The 15,472-nt window shown below is 35.7% G+C and overlaps 1 protein-coding gene across 2 annotated transcripts; it reads right to left on the bottom strand.

The window, feature by feature from the left end:
• Positions 1-508: 508 nt before the first annotated feature.
• LOC129264785 (uncharacterized protein C1orf198 homolog) lies at positions 509-13,915 on the bottom strand. 2 transcript variants are annotated; one of them, XM_054902728.2, is made up of 4 exons: positions 13,495-13,901; positions 9,341-9,391; positions 3,798-4,508; positions 509-1,497 (listed from the first exon to the last, which is right to left on the bottom strand). In XM_054902728.2, the coding sequence occupies exons 1-4, from the start codon at positions 13,819-13,821 to the stop codon at positions 1,423-1,425; spliced, it is 1,164 nt and encodes a 387-aa protein (XP_054758703.2). In that variant the 5' UTR covers positions 13,822-13,901; the 3' UTR covers positions 509-1,422. The 2 variants fall into 2 exon arrangements, with proteins under 2 accessions (XP_054758703.2, XP_054758704.2); XM_054902729.2 differs by lacking the exon at positions 9,341-9,391 and having other exon boundaries at positions 13,495-13,915.
• Positions 13,916-15,472: the final 1,557 nt, after the last annotated feature.

The following is a 15,472-nucleotide window of genomic DNA, read 5'->3' as shown; positions in this document are numbered from 1 at the left end:
TTGTAAAAGTTTGATGAGGTTTATGAACACATCAGTCTGTTTTTTTTTTAAACCGGTGAAAACTTGACTCATAATCAGCTCAACAGTCATGTGTAGAAGTCGTGCATTACTTACAAACAGCTTTATGGGAAGAGCACCCTGGTCAGCCCACTTCAATCGGAATTCCCATTTTGTACTCAAGAAGTTCTTGGAGCAATACTAATAGCCACATGCAGTACAAATGCTGATCTAGGAATATCTAACGATTGAAGTGACTCATGGAGCCAAACTTCTCTTTCCAGCAGAGAATTAAAAAAAAAATGCCTACTAAAAGCAAGGGCAATATTATTTGAGGACTGATAATGCATACATTCATTTAATTTTTTTTTATAATGCTCGTCTATTCTTGTACATAAATCAGCTGAATAACTACTGACAATTGCCGTTAATAGTGTCTACAAATGGCAAGAATTCAGAAATACAACACCATGGCCAAAACACCACACTGACCTAAAAGCCCCCCCCCAAAAAAATGTTTCTCATCCCCTCTTGCAATTTTCTTTTATAATTTGTTTATATAACTTGATATGCCTTGATTTCTCCTCAGGAGAAACACTTATTTTTTTATAGTCTAATGGCAAAAGGAAGTAAGTGAGAAATGTGATATTTCCAACCAAAGAGCAAAATTTATCTCTGATTTACACGAATGTTAATGAAAAACTACATCTTGCACAACATATCTCTTATCAAGAGATGCACATACAGTACATGTAATAGGCTGTTCTCTTACAATCAACACGGTCTATGTAGAATCTGCAGTTCATGCCCAAAATGGAAAAGCTGCTTTAGTAGCAAATGGCTCAACAATTCTCCTTTTGAATCTATGAAGGACATTTAGCTCTACATCCTTGAAGATCTCGGAAGCATGCCTGATCCAAAGAAAAAAACAACCCATCAGCACGAACTAAGATTGTGTGATGTCATACATCTGACCACAGTGAACTTGTAACAACAGTCTATAAAAAGAGTTGCTTGAGCATCACAAATGTTGCTCTTTCTTTGTGTCGCAAAAACAAATGCAAATTTGAACCCAAAAAAGAGTGCAATAAGAAAATACTAATAATTCAAATACATTACTTTAATACTTCCTTATGCCATTGGAAGGCAGTAATACATTTAGAACACCCATTTTGGCCTATACATGTATTTCAAATGATACTACCCTGTTGGCATTTCACTTTGAACAAAAAAAAAACTACTTGGAGCCAGCAAGTTCATTCTTTTCATATGGCGACATAAAACATGAAGCTGTACATGTACATTACAAATATTCATGGCAAAGCTCAAGATAAAGTTACAAGTTACATGGCTTTTCATAACCATTAATGTTATTTCTTTAATCCTTAGCTGATCCAGCCCTAGCTGTCATCGGTGGATGGTTGGTTACCATGCTAATAAGAAATCGAAGGAAGCCCCTTCCTCTCCTTCGGCTCCTCCGCCACCTTCTGAAGCAGAAGCCTATGGATGGAATCAAAGAAGGAAAATATTTAAATTCACTTATGGAATGGAATAATAATAATGATATATAGCATTTATGAGGCGCCGATTTATATAGTTTCCTATTCAATGGCGCACTATATATTACCCCGGCTGTAGCTCCAGCTGCTGAAGGCGCTTGGTACATGCCGGGTTCCCATTCACCTCACCTGGGTTGAGTGCAACACAATGTGGATAAATTTCTTAAAGGAAAACAGGCCATGGCTGAGATTTGAACCCACACCCCTCTCATTGAAAGACGAGATTCGTAACCACTAGACCACGATGCCCCACGAAATGGAAGTGAAATTACAAACATATATATATATTTTTTTTTTTTTTGGGGGGGGGGTTCTTTAAATTGATTCAACTAAAGTGAAGTGTGCAATAAGATAATGTAAAGTTTTCATTTACATATACATGTAATTAACTAATTGATTTAATAGCAAAAGGATGTTTATACTTTCTACAGCAAAAATAAAAACCAATGATTTAAGAAACTGATAAATGTATGAAAGTTGGATGACTATTTAATACCTCAGTCACATTTGCTCTACGGCAAGTTGAAAACAGCCATTTTAACATTTTTGTACCAGCTACATATAGGTGGTTGAATAAAAATGAATAAAATTGCTATTTTCAATTCGCTGTATGGTTGCCGTACAGCAAATGTGACTAAAGTATAACTCTATACCTTCATCAAGTAATTAGAAGTTCAATATACAGATTTCTTATCAAAGTGACTTAGAATCGTTAAAACAATTCCTTACATTATAAGTTAATCTGTTAAGCTTGATGGTGCGATAATCATGTTTCATGTAGTATGTCTACAATTCTCAAAGAATTGTAAGAAAATTATTGTTGTAATTAAATCATTACTTTTTTGTGCTGTTAAAGGTTTGCCAGGCTAGGCTAGGGTAATAATATCACAGTTCCAAGGCCAAGATGAGATGGTACATGATATGTGCTATAAAAGAACTGACTATTACTTACAGTACATTATCAAAATCAAGTTTTGAGCAGATATTAAGTTTCCACTCCCCCTCCTTTTTTAAGGCCAAGTCCACCCCAGAAAAATCAATTGAGAAAAATAAAACAAGTATACATGTAACACTAAAAATTTCATCAAAATCATATATGCAAAATAGGAAATTTCAAAAATAAGACATCCTAAAGTTTCGCTCATTTTTCATAAAACAGTTATATGCATAGCTCAGTGACATTTAAATGACAGAGTCGATGATGTCCCTCACTCACTATTTCTGTTATTTTTTATTGTTTGAATTATACAATATATCAATTTTTACAGATTTGATAATAAGGACCAACTTGACCGAACCATAATACATGTATGAACAATGGTAATTCTACATGTTCAGGAAGGAATAAAACTTTGTTTTAGTGGTTAGTGGGTGATGTCATCAGTCCCCTCATTTGCATACCGACCAATATGTGCACATAACTGTTCTGTGAAATTAAGGGAAGTTAAAAATGTCTGTCATATATTTCATATTTTACATCCGATTTAGATGAAATTTTCAGTGTTATTCTCTATTGATTCAAATCAAAAATTTTCTGGGGGTGGACTTGACCTTTACATGTAAATATGGTTTTCAATGTATTGTGGGCATTGTAAATGAGCCTACAAAATATTTCAGGGATTGATCAACTCATGAAGCTAAAATCATTTTTAACATTTCTTTTTTACAGATACAATAACAGAATCCTAATATTGATTTTATCCATTAGTAAATCACCGAAGAGTCAATCAATAAATTGCATTCTGAGAAAAAAAAAATCTTATAAAAAGAATTGACAAGAGAAATATGGACTTCAATAAAGTAATTTAATTCCTTATTTAAAATACCTAGTCCATCCCAATAGAGTACCGAAGTGATGAGTGATGACGTCAGTTGCCATGGTGTCATGACGGACTGGTTCAAAACAAATGGACCCGCCGAATGAAAGCGTGGGTTTCTCATAGGAGAACATGGCTGCTACCGGAATTTGATCGCTTGCAACCCATTATTCAGACGAACTAAAGTCATACAAATGCGTACAGACGATCGTCAGCTGTGACTGTTGAGAACCAGCCCGCCATGACACCATGGCAACTGACGTCATACTTCAGTACTCTATAACAATAACAAGTTATTTCAATAAATAGAAAAAAACAAAACAATCACAACATCTTATTTGAATGTGAAATTCTATGTACTTTTATTATGAAGTTTGTATGATGGAGCATGATGACTGTAGTCTAAAGTGTTCAAAATACATACCTGATCACTTCCAGCACTTGCTGCTGAAGCAGGAGGTGAAGAGGGTGGTGGTGAAGATGGCACAGGGGTATGCTGCACCGATCCCGAAGGTCCAGAGGTGAGGCCTCCAGTAGTTGAGGTCGATGACAACAGTCCATCACTTTCCGTTGTCTCCAATCCAGACATTGAAAAGTTGATTCCTTCTAGGGACCTTTCCTCCTTTGGATCAGATGCAGGAAGGAGCCCCTCCAGGTCAAAGTTTTTCTCTTTCTTGCCTTCCCTCCTAGGCGAGGCTTTACCCGAGCCACGTCCTCTAGGGGCCTTTGGTGATTTGGCCTTTTCTGTCTTCTCTTTCTTTGGTCCCTTTCCATTCTTGTCCATCATGATCTGGTTCATATCGGCAAGAGGAGATTGACCGATCTTCGGTTGCTGTTGGACTATGGGGACAGGAGACTCTCGTTTCTGGTTCTCCTTCTCCCTGGCCCTCTCCTTCTCCTTGGCACGCTCCTCTTTCTTAGAATCCTTCCTGCTGAGTTTTGTCTTGTCAGGTTTCTCGGCTGGATCCGGTGCCCGTTTACCGTCCTTCCCCTTGGACTTTGTAGAGTTAACAATGAGCTGGCTCTCATCGTTGGCATCAAGAGCGAGAGAGAATCTGTTCTCTGGATATTCTCCATTCCTTGTTGATTGTGCTGTGATAGATCCAGGGGACATCATGGGTAGGTCCTGTTGACACTGAGGTTGCAAATGAAATAGTAAGAGTTAGAAAATTCACGAAACTGCTATATTAAACTCCTAGAATGGTGAATTCTAACTTTGTCTCATTGGGATGGTGACGGAGACCTAGTGAAAAATGTGGAAAACAACCCAATTGGTTATGACTTACAAAAAGCACAACACACATGCACATGAGTACAGAAACTACATTTGTAGACTCACTAAGCTCCACACAGTCAAAGATCATTTTCTTGTAATATCTAAATTTTTCGTTGACATGCCCTATAAAATGAGTACATAAAGGAAATAAATATACATGCAGTGACAAATTCTTTGGGATATTCATGTACATGTATCTAACAAATAAAAAAAATAACATTGCAAAGAGAGTTGACTCTAAAAGAGAAAATATTTCTTTTTGCAAAGTGTTTTATAATTAATGTGATAAAGGGCTACAAATGATTAGTACATGTATGTTTCAAAGGACTAATACATGTACATGAAGTCGAATGCCCCAAACCCTTTACATGAACATTTGTGGGTAAAGTGTTATTACATGTACATGGTGTACATTTGTGGGTGCAACCCCCCCCCCCCACCTCAAGACAGAAAAGTATACACTTATCAAACTTAATGTACACATTCATGTATACAGGCATAAAAACTTTTGATAAAATTTTACCTATTACCATCTGCAAAAGTTGTATGAAAATGAAGAAACATTATTTTTCACGTGAATTTTCGGTTGACAATAACTTTATCCAAATATTTAACGAATGAGTAACTTTTTAAAGAACTTTTGAAAGACCTGTACAACTCTACATGTATATGTTTCAAAGACTATCAGAAAAGCTAGTACTGTGTACATGTAGAACTGTAGACAGTTTCCCTTTTTATGAACAGTATAATGAATATCATTATCATTGAAAGTCAAATAGCCATGCAATAGTGATATTTGGATGAGTAATTTTAAATGACATCCTACCAGCCTTTCCCATCAGAATAACAATGCAACAGGGAAAAAATAAACAAATGAATCCATTGATCCCAACAAATTATGTACACTGTAGTCATATAGTGTGAGAACTTATCAGTTTCTCTGCCCAGAAATATTTTTTTGGTTACCAAGTGGCAGACTTTAAGAGAAAAATCGCACAAGAAGCAGCCCTGCATCAGAAGTAAAGGCAATATATAAAATAGAAATTTATTTGTCATGTGTAGGCCTTACAAGAACACATTTTTTCTACTACATGTAGTTAATTGCAATTTAAGCTTTGTTAGGAAATCCAACCCTCATGATGAGTTGTTTCAAAGTTGAAAAACAGATAATTAGAGAAGTGGTTTCATGAAAGTTTGGACAAATGAAGTATATTTATGTGTATTATATTTACTGGCTTTGAGGGGTTCAAAAACCCTTTGTTATTACAAGCAAAATATACAATAATGTGCATACATGTGAAAGGCAATCATGTTCAAGTTTTTGAAATCTTGAAAATTTAGGAAGAGTGATCCACTACCATGCAAAGGTTGAATCACTAAATTAGAAATTTGAGATTTGCTTGGATGTCATTTGTCAAAACAATCAACTTCTTATTCCTTGTCCTACTGACCATTTTTTCAAGCATTTAAAACCTTGTTTCCCCCCCCCCTGTTTTCCAATTAACAGTATATGTACTGTACCACTTCATTATCGAGGTTGGATTGCCCATTTGCCCTTAACTTGTACACGTAGTTAGTTGATTTGATTACAACTGCTCAAAACAAAAACACTCATTGCTATAAGTCTTGTTAATACTCTTCAGAACACTGCAACAAGAATTCCAAAAGAGGAATTACAGTAGGAACTTACAGCAAACTAAAGAGGCATTTTTTTTGTTAGTTGTCAAACAAATTTGAAACAAATGTAGGAGCAGAAGTTCTTTTTCACAAACAGGTACTTACAAATTTATTAATACTTGTCAAATTTAAGCGAGGATAGATCACAGCAAAGACCAAATCAATACATTCCACACCAGGCTCAGCACTAATTCATATGACAAGTTCATTCCTGCACATTTACTGAGCAATTTATTTATCCTTGATTTGTGGATTAGTGTACAAGCCTAATAATCCAGGGAAAACATGCATGTAAATTGCCACTTTGCACAAATATTTGACATAATTAACTCTAAAGAAATAACCCGGGAGGGAGGGGGGGGGGGCAGTCAAATGTATTGCTGTACACACGCGTGGCCAAATTATTAATATCAAACACCCCCTAAACGAGTATTTCTCTGTGTGCAAAATAACCCCCTAAACAAGTTTTTTGCAGGCTTTATTTACAAATTTGGCACCAAAACAAGCCAGAATATGACCCCGGGGAAAAGGCTTGGGAAAAAAGCATACCCTAAATACCCCCTTTTTTGAAAATTTGTGTTTTTGATACCCTTAACGAGTGCACGTGCCGCCTGCGTCCAAACTGAAAAAACACCCCTTTAAACACGTTTTTTTGGTCACGTGTGTGTACAGCAATATATTTGACTGCCCCCCCCCCTCGGGAAATAACTTGTGGTTAATTGTTTTCATAGAGAGTTTCTCAACAAGTTCTTAAAAAAGCAGAATCCTTGGTCTAAATTCTGCTTTCTCCCATTTCAAGTACATGTACTACGAACATACAGTATGACGTGGCTTACATGTAGCTGGATAACAAAATATTTTATAAACATGTAGCTTATCCACAATTACATGTACATGTAGAAGTACATTCACGTCACAAACATCCAGATGCACTTCAAACATGATTGATTTAGATTTTCTCTGATGCATTATAGATGAGATTTACGTTACCAGTATTAATGCTTTTTGTTGTATTTTGGAAACAAAAATGTAATTTTACTCCAGAAATACATGTATGTATCATATTGACAATGAAATTCCTTGTTCTTTCTAATTCTGATGGTAACGTAATTATGTTCTCTTTCAGTATAATGAGGGAGCTGATAGCATATCAAAAAATATTAACTCTTAAAAAAAATCATAACTACATATTTACAAAAATAACTCTCATAAAAATCATAAAGTAATATGTACCGTATCTAAACATATTTTTTTGGTTGAAGTTTTGTCAAACCTTCATCAATACATGTAGAGTACATGTTTCTCTATTTTTAAAATATCATTAAATATTTGCAGTATACAGTGTACATGAATACATTATTCTGAACATGGAAATATTGCCTTTTGATAGTACATGTAGGCTCTATAGTATTTGTGTTTTCTACTTGAACATGTCTACAGTGCATGCAGGTGTACTTAACATTTGAAAAAAAAGGGTTGTGGTAAATGATTTACAAAGTACATTTTCAAAACACATGCATTCAACAGTTTGAGGATGGGAATGTGTAAAGTACTGGATCAACAAAAAAAATGAACAAAACGCAAACACTGAAGATGCAAAATTAAAACCAGCACAGTCTACATGTAATGATGACAATGTCAATACCGTGCAGATGGTGATAATGTACAGACATGCATGTTGATAAAATCATAAAATTATAACTAAGTAAAGTTCTACAGACCTCTTCTACACTACATATTTATCATTCTGGTGTAAATGTTCATTACATGTACATGGTGTTCAGTGTACATGAAAAGGGCTAGTGCTGGAAATGTACATGGGAGGGTGTGAAAAACACTGCACACTTTTTGGATGCAAAAAAAAAAACTTCTGAATATAAAATCTAAACTCATTATTATTTTGTTAAACATTCTGTCTACATGTACTTCATAAAGTTTCTCTAAACTAATTTTTTTGGTAATGTTTAATCAAACCACTATTTTATCACTGCCAGTATAAAGTATTTGAAAAGACAACAAGGTCAAGTTTTTAGATGGAAATACATGTATGCATAGCCATTTATAACCAAATAGTTTCAAATAACTTATTGAAAAACTGAACAAATTTCCCCTTTCATCTCTTTATCTATAGATAGAAAATATGAATATGTGAGCAAAGAACTAAATCTACACTGTAACAAGTTCATCATTATTCCAAATTTAGAGCTTTACATCCCCTCCCCACACAAACACACTCACCCCCACACACAAAGCTACATGCACATGGACGTACAGATTTATCTTATTAAGCTGAAAAGAATGTAAAAAAAAAAAAACATTCAACAGTAGATAAACAATAAATTTGTAATTGAGGTCTATTAAAGAGCTACAGTAAAAGGGTGCTGAGACGTGACAATCATAGCTAGTTTGGCTCAGGATCCCTTCTGCATCTTCTCATCTAGTTCCTTATGGTTTCGACCCTGGTTTCAAGGAAGAAATAAGGCTATGTATAGTAAATGAAAGGATAAGCAATGCAGTGTATGAAAGGTAGAATGGTTAGTAATCTAATCCTGATTTATCCAAGACCCTGTTCACACTAACAACTCATAAATTTATACAATTAAGTCATTTGAAGTTAATTTAGAGTTCTGCAGTTGTTGAAATTTGCAAGTACAATACCACTTACTGTACATGTAGGCTTAGATTAACTCAAGGCCATGAATGTGATTACCTTGGGTAGATGAGTGCCCACCTCAACTGCTCTCATTTTTTTTTATTAAGCCAGGAAAAATCTGTGGAAACTCAGAACTTGGAAAAGGTTCAAAGCTGTTAATGTAAACTTGAGCATCTACATATATGTATCTTCCTTCATGCAGGGAGCTTGAGAGCCTGCTTCATACCAGTGTTTGTTTAAAGCATGTTCTCTAAACTCCCTGTTTTAAGTGTGAACAGGGTAGAGGGTGCATGCAAAGAAGGATAATAGGTGGACAACAAGCACTAAAGCGTCAGTCAATCACTCCAGACAGGCAACAAACCTTAGTCTCCCATAAGAAGGGCCCTGAAAACTCATCCTTCCATGTAATTGTCTGAGAGAGAAAAATTAAGGAAGAAAATGAACCAGTAGCTACAGGGTACATAAAGAAAGTATTTCAAAATCTGTATCATACAATATAGAAGTAAGAAAATGACAAAACAATATACATTATTATGCATATATCTTATCTTCAATTCTTATAGTAATATCTTTAAAGGACAAGTCTAACCCAACAAAATTGGTTGAACTTTGACTTTATCAAACAAGCAGAACACTGAAAATTTCATCAAAATAAGATACATGTACATGTAGATGTACTTGAAGAAAGCTATGAAGTTTATTTTTTTTTTATATATATGAAATAGTTATGCACAATATGGGTGACATACATGTATCATGAAAAAATTGATGATGTCACACATGATGAATATTTCAATTTTAGCAGATTTGACAATAAAGAATCACCTTTAATAAATGATTCGCAATAAGTTGAACAATTTCCACTACACATATTCAAGGAGGAATTAAAACTTGTAAAACTTAAAAAGGTAAAATTGAAAACTATTTCATATATGAAAATAGTGGGTAGCTACTGGTTCCCTCATTTGCATGCTGACCAGGGTGTGCATTTCAATGTTTTTAAGGAAAACTGAAATAAAATTTTATTAAAGTGTTGTACATGTAACTTCTTTAACTTACATACATGTACATATGATTTTGATGATACTTTTCAATTATTTGCTTACATTTAAATGTTCTCTTCCCATTTAAATCATTTTTGTTCAGTCAATGTTCAATGAAAAGTAAGCTTTCCAATCAGTGGTGTACTTTACATGTAATGAGCCAAAAAAGTTGCAAGCGAGCGAAGCAAGTGACCAATTTTGACATTTTTATTACAAAAATCCAACATATGTTAACATAATATTCAGAAAATAATTTATTTCACCCTCCCCTCTTTCCTTTTCTCTTTTTTTTTCTTTGGTCATGAAAATTTTGGTTCCCCCATCTGTACGCCAGTGTTTCCAATAATGAAGAAAGTAAGGAGTAGGCCTATACATGTAGTCAGTGCATGCCAGGAAAAAAGTTTTTTAGAATTATCACTTACATAGTATAAATGCCTAGTGGTTTCAAACCGCCTTGATCACAAGAATCCCGGTTAAATTACAAGAACTTTTTTCAGGCAAGTAAATACCTGTTAATTATTCCCACATTCACAACGCCCCAAAATATATCTCTTCAGGATAAGTTCCTGAAGTTACGAGCATGCGCAGTGTACGGTATGATAAGCAAGCTAGCAAGGCGGGAGATTCAAAATTGCTAGTTCAGCAGCCACCCGTATTGCTTTCACATTGCCAAATACTTACGACCTTGGAAAAATCCCAGTGAAAGTTCTCATAATTTTCTTCCGGGGAGATTACGCATAATTTGCTTTCACATTTCCAAATTACCTGGTATTTTCTGATCGGGGTAAATGCCACCCCCCCCCCCCCCCCCGATCAGAAAATACCTGGAACTGACGAACTTCGAGGCGGTCTGAACCCACCTAATGACACAGAGCTAGGTCCTCTTTTAACTTGTAATATGCATTCATGCTTTAAAAATGAAGAGTAGAACAACAAAATCAATCTGGTTGGCAGTATCTGAATCACATTTCTGGAAAGTTAATTTTCTGCCCTTCTATACAGTAGGCTTCTACACTGTACATGTATGTAATCCAAGGAAAATGAAGGAATGATAAAGACTATTTGTTTGAAGTTATCCTTCCAGTTCACTAATTTTACAAAACAAAGACATTTTCAGTTAGCCGAGTGCTAGGCTGATTGCAATAACAGAAAACAGAGTTTGAATTTTCATTTTCCTTCACACTCTGCTTTGCTGACGATCAACCATGCATTCGGTATTCTGTAAAGTGCATGATGAGATGCTAAATGTATATGAAGAGCAGGAATAAATAGATTTTTTTATTAAATTGGATATGCATGGCTTGTATGCATTACTTCTTTTTATTCCTTATTCATTTTTCCTGATTCATAATCAAGGGCAGACAATAAACTTTATAGTATTTTCTATTTGAAATTCAGGTAAGTCCTGCATTATTGGTATACGTACCTAGGACTCTCTTCAAATAATCTTTTCTCAATCATATCATTTTATGCATAGAGTATGCCTGTACGTTTGTTTTTTTTTAATTAAAAAAGGAGGACCTAAGCTTTACAGACATGTATCTGTAATACATGTAAAGTTGTGTTTTGTTTTCTAGGATGTACTGTAGTGGATTTTGAAGTTCGTAATAAACATGTACATTGGAGATATACATTGTACAGTGTAGAACTTAAGTAGCAGCACCAAATATCTATAACAGAAGTTGTTGACTTATTAGCTGTTGTGTATAATGTAGCCTGTAGGTCTATACATTGGTAAAGAAAGGAAGAAGAGGGTGGGGGGGGGGGACTTTGACAGAAAAAAATAGAAGAAGAGGCTCCAAAAGGAGAAGAAAATGATAGCAAATTTAAGAAAGTTACTTTAACTTAAAAAAAAGAAAAATTTGAATGAAGACTATTAGGAAGTCACAAACAGGAAGATGAGAAAAGGCCCGGAGGCGAAAAAGTGGAAAAGCTGGAAAAATGTAAGTAAATAATCATCATTGGTTATGCCTTAATACGGGAAGCTGTAATTTTCGGTCACACATCTGTTGTTTAGTTTAAATTTATTACTGTACACATGCAGAAGAAAACAATGATCCCATCAAACACCTACAAATGCATGATAAGCTAGTGCCAGGGTAAGATTTAATTTGACCAAAATGAAATTAAAATGAATGAAAATATTTTGGTGCTAGTGCAGTTTTGCACCTGCCAACTTGGTTTGAACTGCGACCGATCGCGATCGCATACGATGTTTTGAAATCAGCCGTGAATAATACGTGTGAGGAAAAAGATACTGGCCCAAAATCACAAATTTTGAGGATAACCGGAGGATGGAAACGGAGTGAAATACGGGTGTAGAGTAAGATATTAAGTTATTTTTCTCGTTATATTTTTTTTCTTTAATTTATACCATAAACATGATTTCCATCCCACCTTTGTGACTCGGTATCCGAACTGGTTCACCGTCTCGATGTTCGGGTAGGTGGAGCGTAGTGTAGCGGTAGTGAAGTGGAGTGGAGCCTGCACGAACATCGCTCGAGGTAGCATCGTTGGGAACATGTTCAATTTAAGACCAATGTTGTTCCTACATCCGATCACATCGTAGGTCGTTGGTCATATCAATCATCCATGCTTTCGTCAAGTGGGGTATTCTGCACTTATTCTAATTTCCCTACTGGAAATTGTTCGCAAATGACATGGCAAGTCTCGGTCACATTTCGAGGTCGATAAACAATATGCCCACCGCTTTTAAAAATATCGCGATCGGGGGCTTTGTTATTCTGGTAATGAGGCTTAAAACTAAAAGTTAGATTATGTATAGTAGTGGATTGTATTATTACTGAACACTTTTCATGAATTCTATCATATCAAACACATGTCATTATTTTTATAAAATTCAACGAACTTTCACCATAAATTATAAATACAGAAATACCTACAAAATATGAACAGACTTTTCTACCGGTATGTAAAAATGTTGCTGAAATTGTTTTTCATTTATGCGATATCAGCTTCCAATCTCACCCCTCTTCGCATGTGAAATATTTTGGTCACTTGAAAAGGTATCGTATTTCTGAACATGTATTTTCTAGTATGACTGAGTCTGAGTATGACTAGGTCTATAAATGAAAAAATTGAGAAAACAACAAATAAAATCAGTAGACAGTACCGTACGTATTATCGTATAAAGTTATTTTATTTTTGACCACATTTTATTATTTTGAGAATATAAAGACTTTGAAAAGGTGTTTGACAATTTTTCATCATCTTTCTATTCAAGTTCCCTTTGGAAGGATGTTGGAAAGTTTAGAGCGTACAATATTGAAATTATTTTCTGTCACTCACTCTACTACTAGTCTCTACTAGCGTACCGCCGCAGCGTGGCGATGATCATTCGGAACCCGGAAGTGCGCGGGCCGGGGAGTTTCGGGTCGCAAGCGTTACCAGTTCTGTAATATCACCTGGCCTAAATAAAAAATCCCAGGGCAATTTTTAAAATCAAACTTACGTTTCCTTTGCTTTGCGACCCATCCTCATGCTCAGTATATTGGACAGTCTTCGTTCCTCCTTGGATATTCAACCGCGGAAAACTTTCCGGCGGGGCTTCTTTATTGCTTGGGAGTTGGCCCTGAAGACGAATTTCATACCTAATTTTTAAATCGGGGTCAATAAACCACTCGTCGAGGAGCGAGTCCTTCTCAGCTTGCGTCAATCTCTCCCAATTCCTCCTGTTTTTCTCCATGCATTTCCTCTTTTCTTCTATAATTTTGTAAGCTATTGGATTCATCGATGCGAAATAATTGTCACAAATCTCTTCCATAGTTTGATTAGTCATTTTGGATCAAAATTATTGAAATTTGTCCGTGCAGGAAAAAGAATTGAAGCGATGTTCTCGTTATTGAAGCTGAGCTGAATGAAGCTGGAAAATCACGTCTTCGTAGTCTACGGTATCTCAAAAAAACATTTTTCTTGACAGGGGGTGCAAAAATTGTAGGCCTATATTTACTATAGGCTATAACTACTTAAAAAATAGCAATTTCACAGCAAAAAGGTGCAAACTACAACAGAAGAAAAGTGCAATTTTTTCAAAACCGAAAATGCCTTTTTTCAAAATGAATTAAATGTATACGTGCCCTTTTTTCAAAATGAAACTCCCTTTTTGAAGTAAAACACAATTTTATAGGTTGGAATATCACCATTTTTTCGGCTCATGCTTCGCACCCGCATTTATCCAATTGGTAAGATATGTATCCTATTCATTAGTCACTAAATGCAGTCCTTAACAGGTTTCTTTTCTCGCCAGGGGAGAGCGGGGCGAGTCAGCCCCCCTTTTTTCACGCTCTTCTAGAATCGTCATTTCTTTAGCAGGAAGGTCGTGATTTAGGATGTATAGAGGTCTAGGTAGTATATGCCTAATACCTTATTTTCGGCGATGACATACATACGGTTTTGGCAAAAATCATGAAAAATGGGCCGTAAAGAAAATTTTCACTGCCGTCTGGGCGAACATGCGTCCTGACCCACCCTGGGGCAAATTTTGCTTTTAAAAATATTGAAAAATTTAGGATTTTTTTTTAAAAATGGCCTCGAAATGGACGAGTCGCCGTAATTTTCTGGAATTCCGAGCAGATGACCTTCGCCAGGGTATGTTGCTACCTTTGGGCAGGTTAACATTACATTATCAACAAAACCTACATCCAGTCACAGAAACGGTGGAAAATCACGTGGTGGGCGGACTTGCCCTGCGGGGCGGGCGGATGTTAAAAAACAAGATGAATTGTTAAAAAATGCATCTCGCTGTGCGCCCGTCTGATATACATCTTTTTTTAGATTATAAAAAAACTACTCGCAATGATTAATTTTGAAATGTCTAAAAGCATGAACTCGCGATTTGCGTTTGCAACATCGCGCAAAGATGCCCTTAACAGAAACTTGGCGCCATATTGACTAAAAGAGAGTTTTACAACTTCAGATTTGATTTTTTTCCCCAAACCGCTCGCCATGTGCACTCTCGCTCGCGGATGAGCCTAACTAGATCCCCTAGATCCTATCTTTTCAATCAGAAATCATTTCTGTTTCAAGTTCAACTGCTTCACGCAGATGATAATCTCATGGCCCGTTTGCACCAATTCTTATTGATTATAAGTGCTCTTTTTTGCTTTGCCCCCCCCCCCCTCCATGAGAAAATACGTTCCGCCGCCCCTGTGCTATAAAACTTTTTAATAGTTCAAAGAATTCAAATTGTTATTGCTTTACTTTTTATTTTGTTTTCTTTTTTTCTTCATGGTATTGTGAAATTTCGGGACATAAATCTTTAAAGAAATACTAGAGTGATAAAAATTAGTACTGTCTCCCGGTAGGCTATATAGGGACATGTGAACCGACTGATTTGATCAGGTTAATCACCAATGGGAAAACCAATATATACACGAACAAATGAAAACTGGCCTGAGCCTCAAGCTCTTTTGACCACACATTGTCCTCGA

This window comes from Lytechinus pictus, chromosome 7 (genome assembly GCF_037042905.1).
Source record: "Lytechinus pictus isolate F3 Inbred chromosome 7, Lp3.0, whole genome shotgun sequence".
Lineage (NCBI taxonomy): Eukaryota > Metazoa > Echinodermata > Echinoidea > Temnopleuroida > Toxopneustidae > Lytechinus > Lytechinus pictus.
This window is presented reverse-complemented; position numbering and strand designations above follow the sequence as displayed.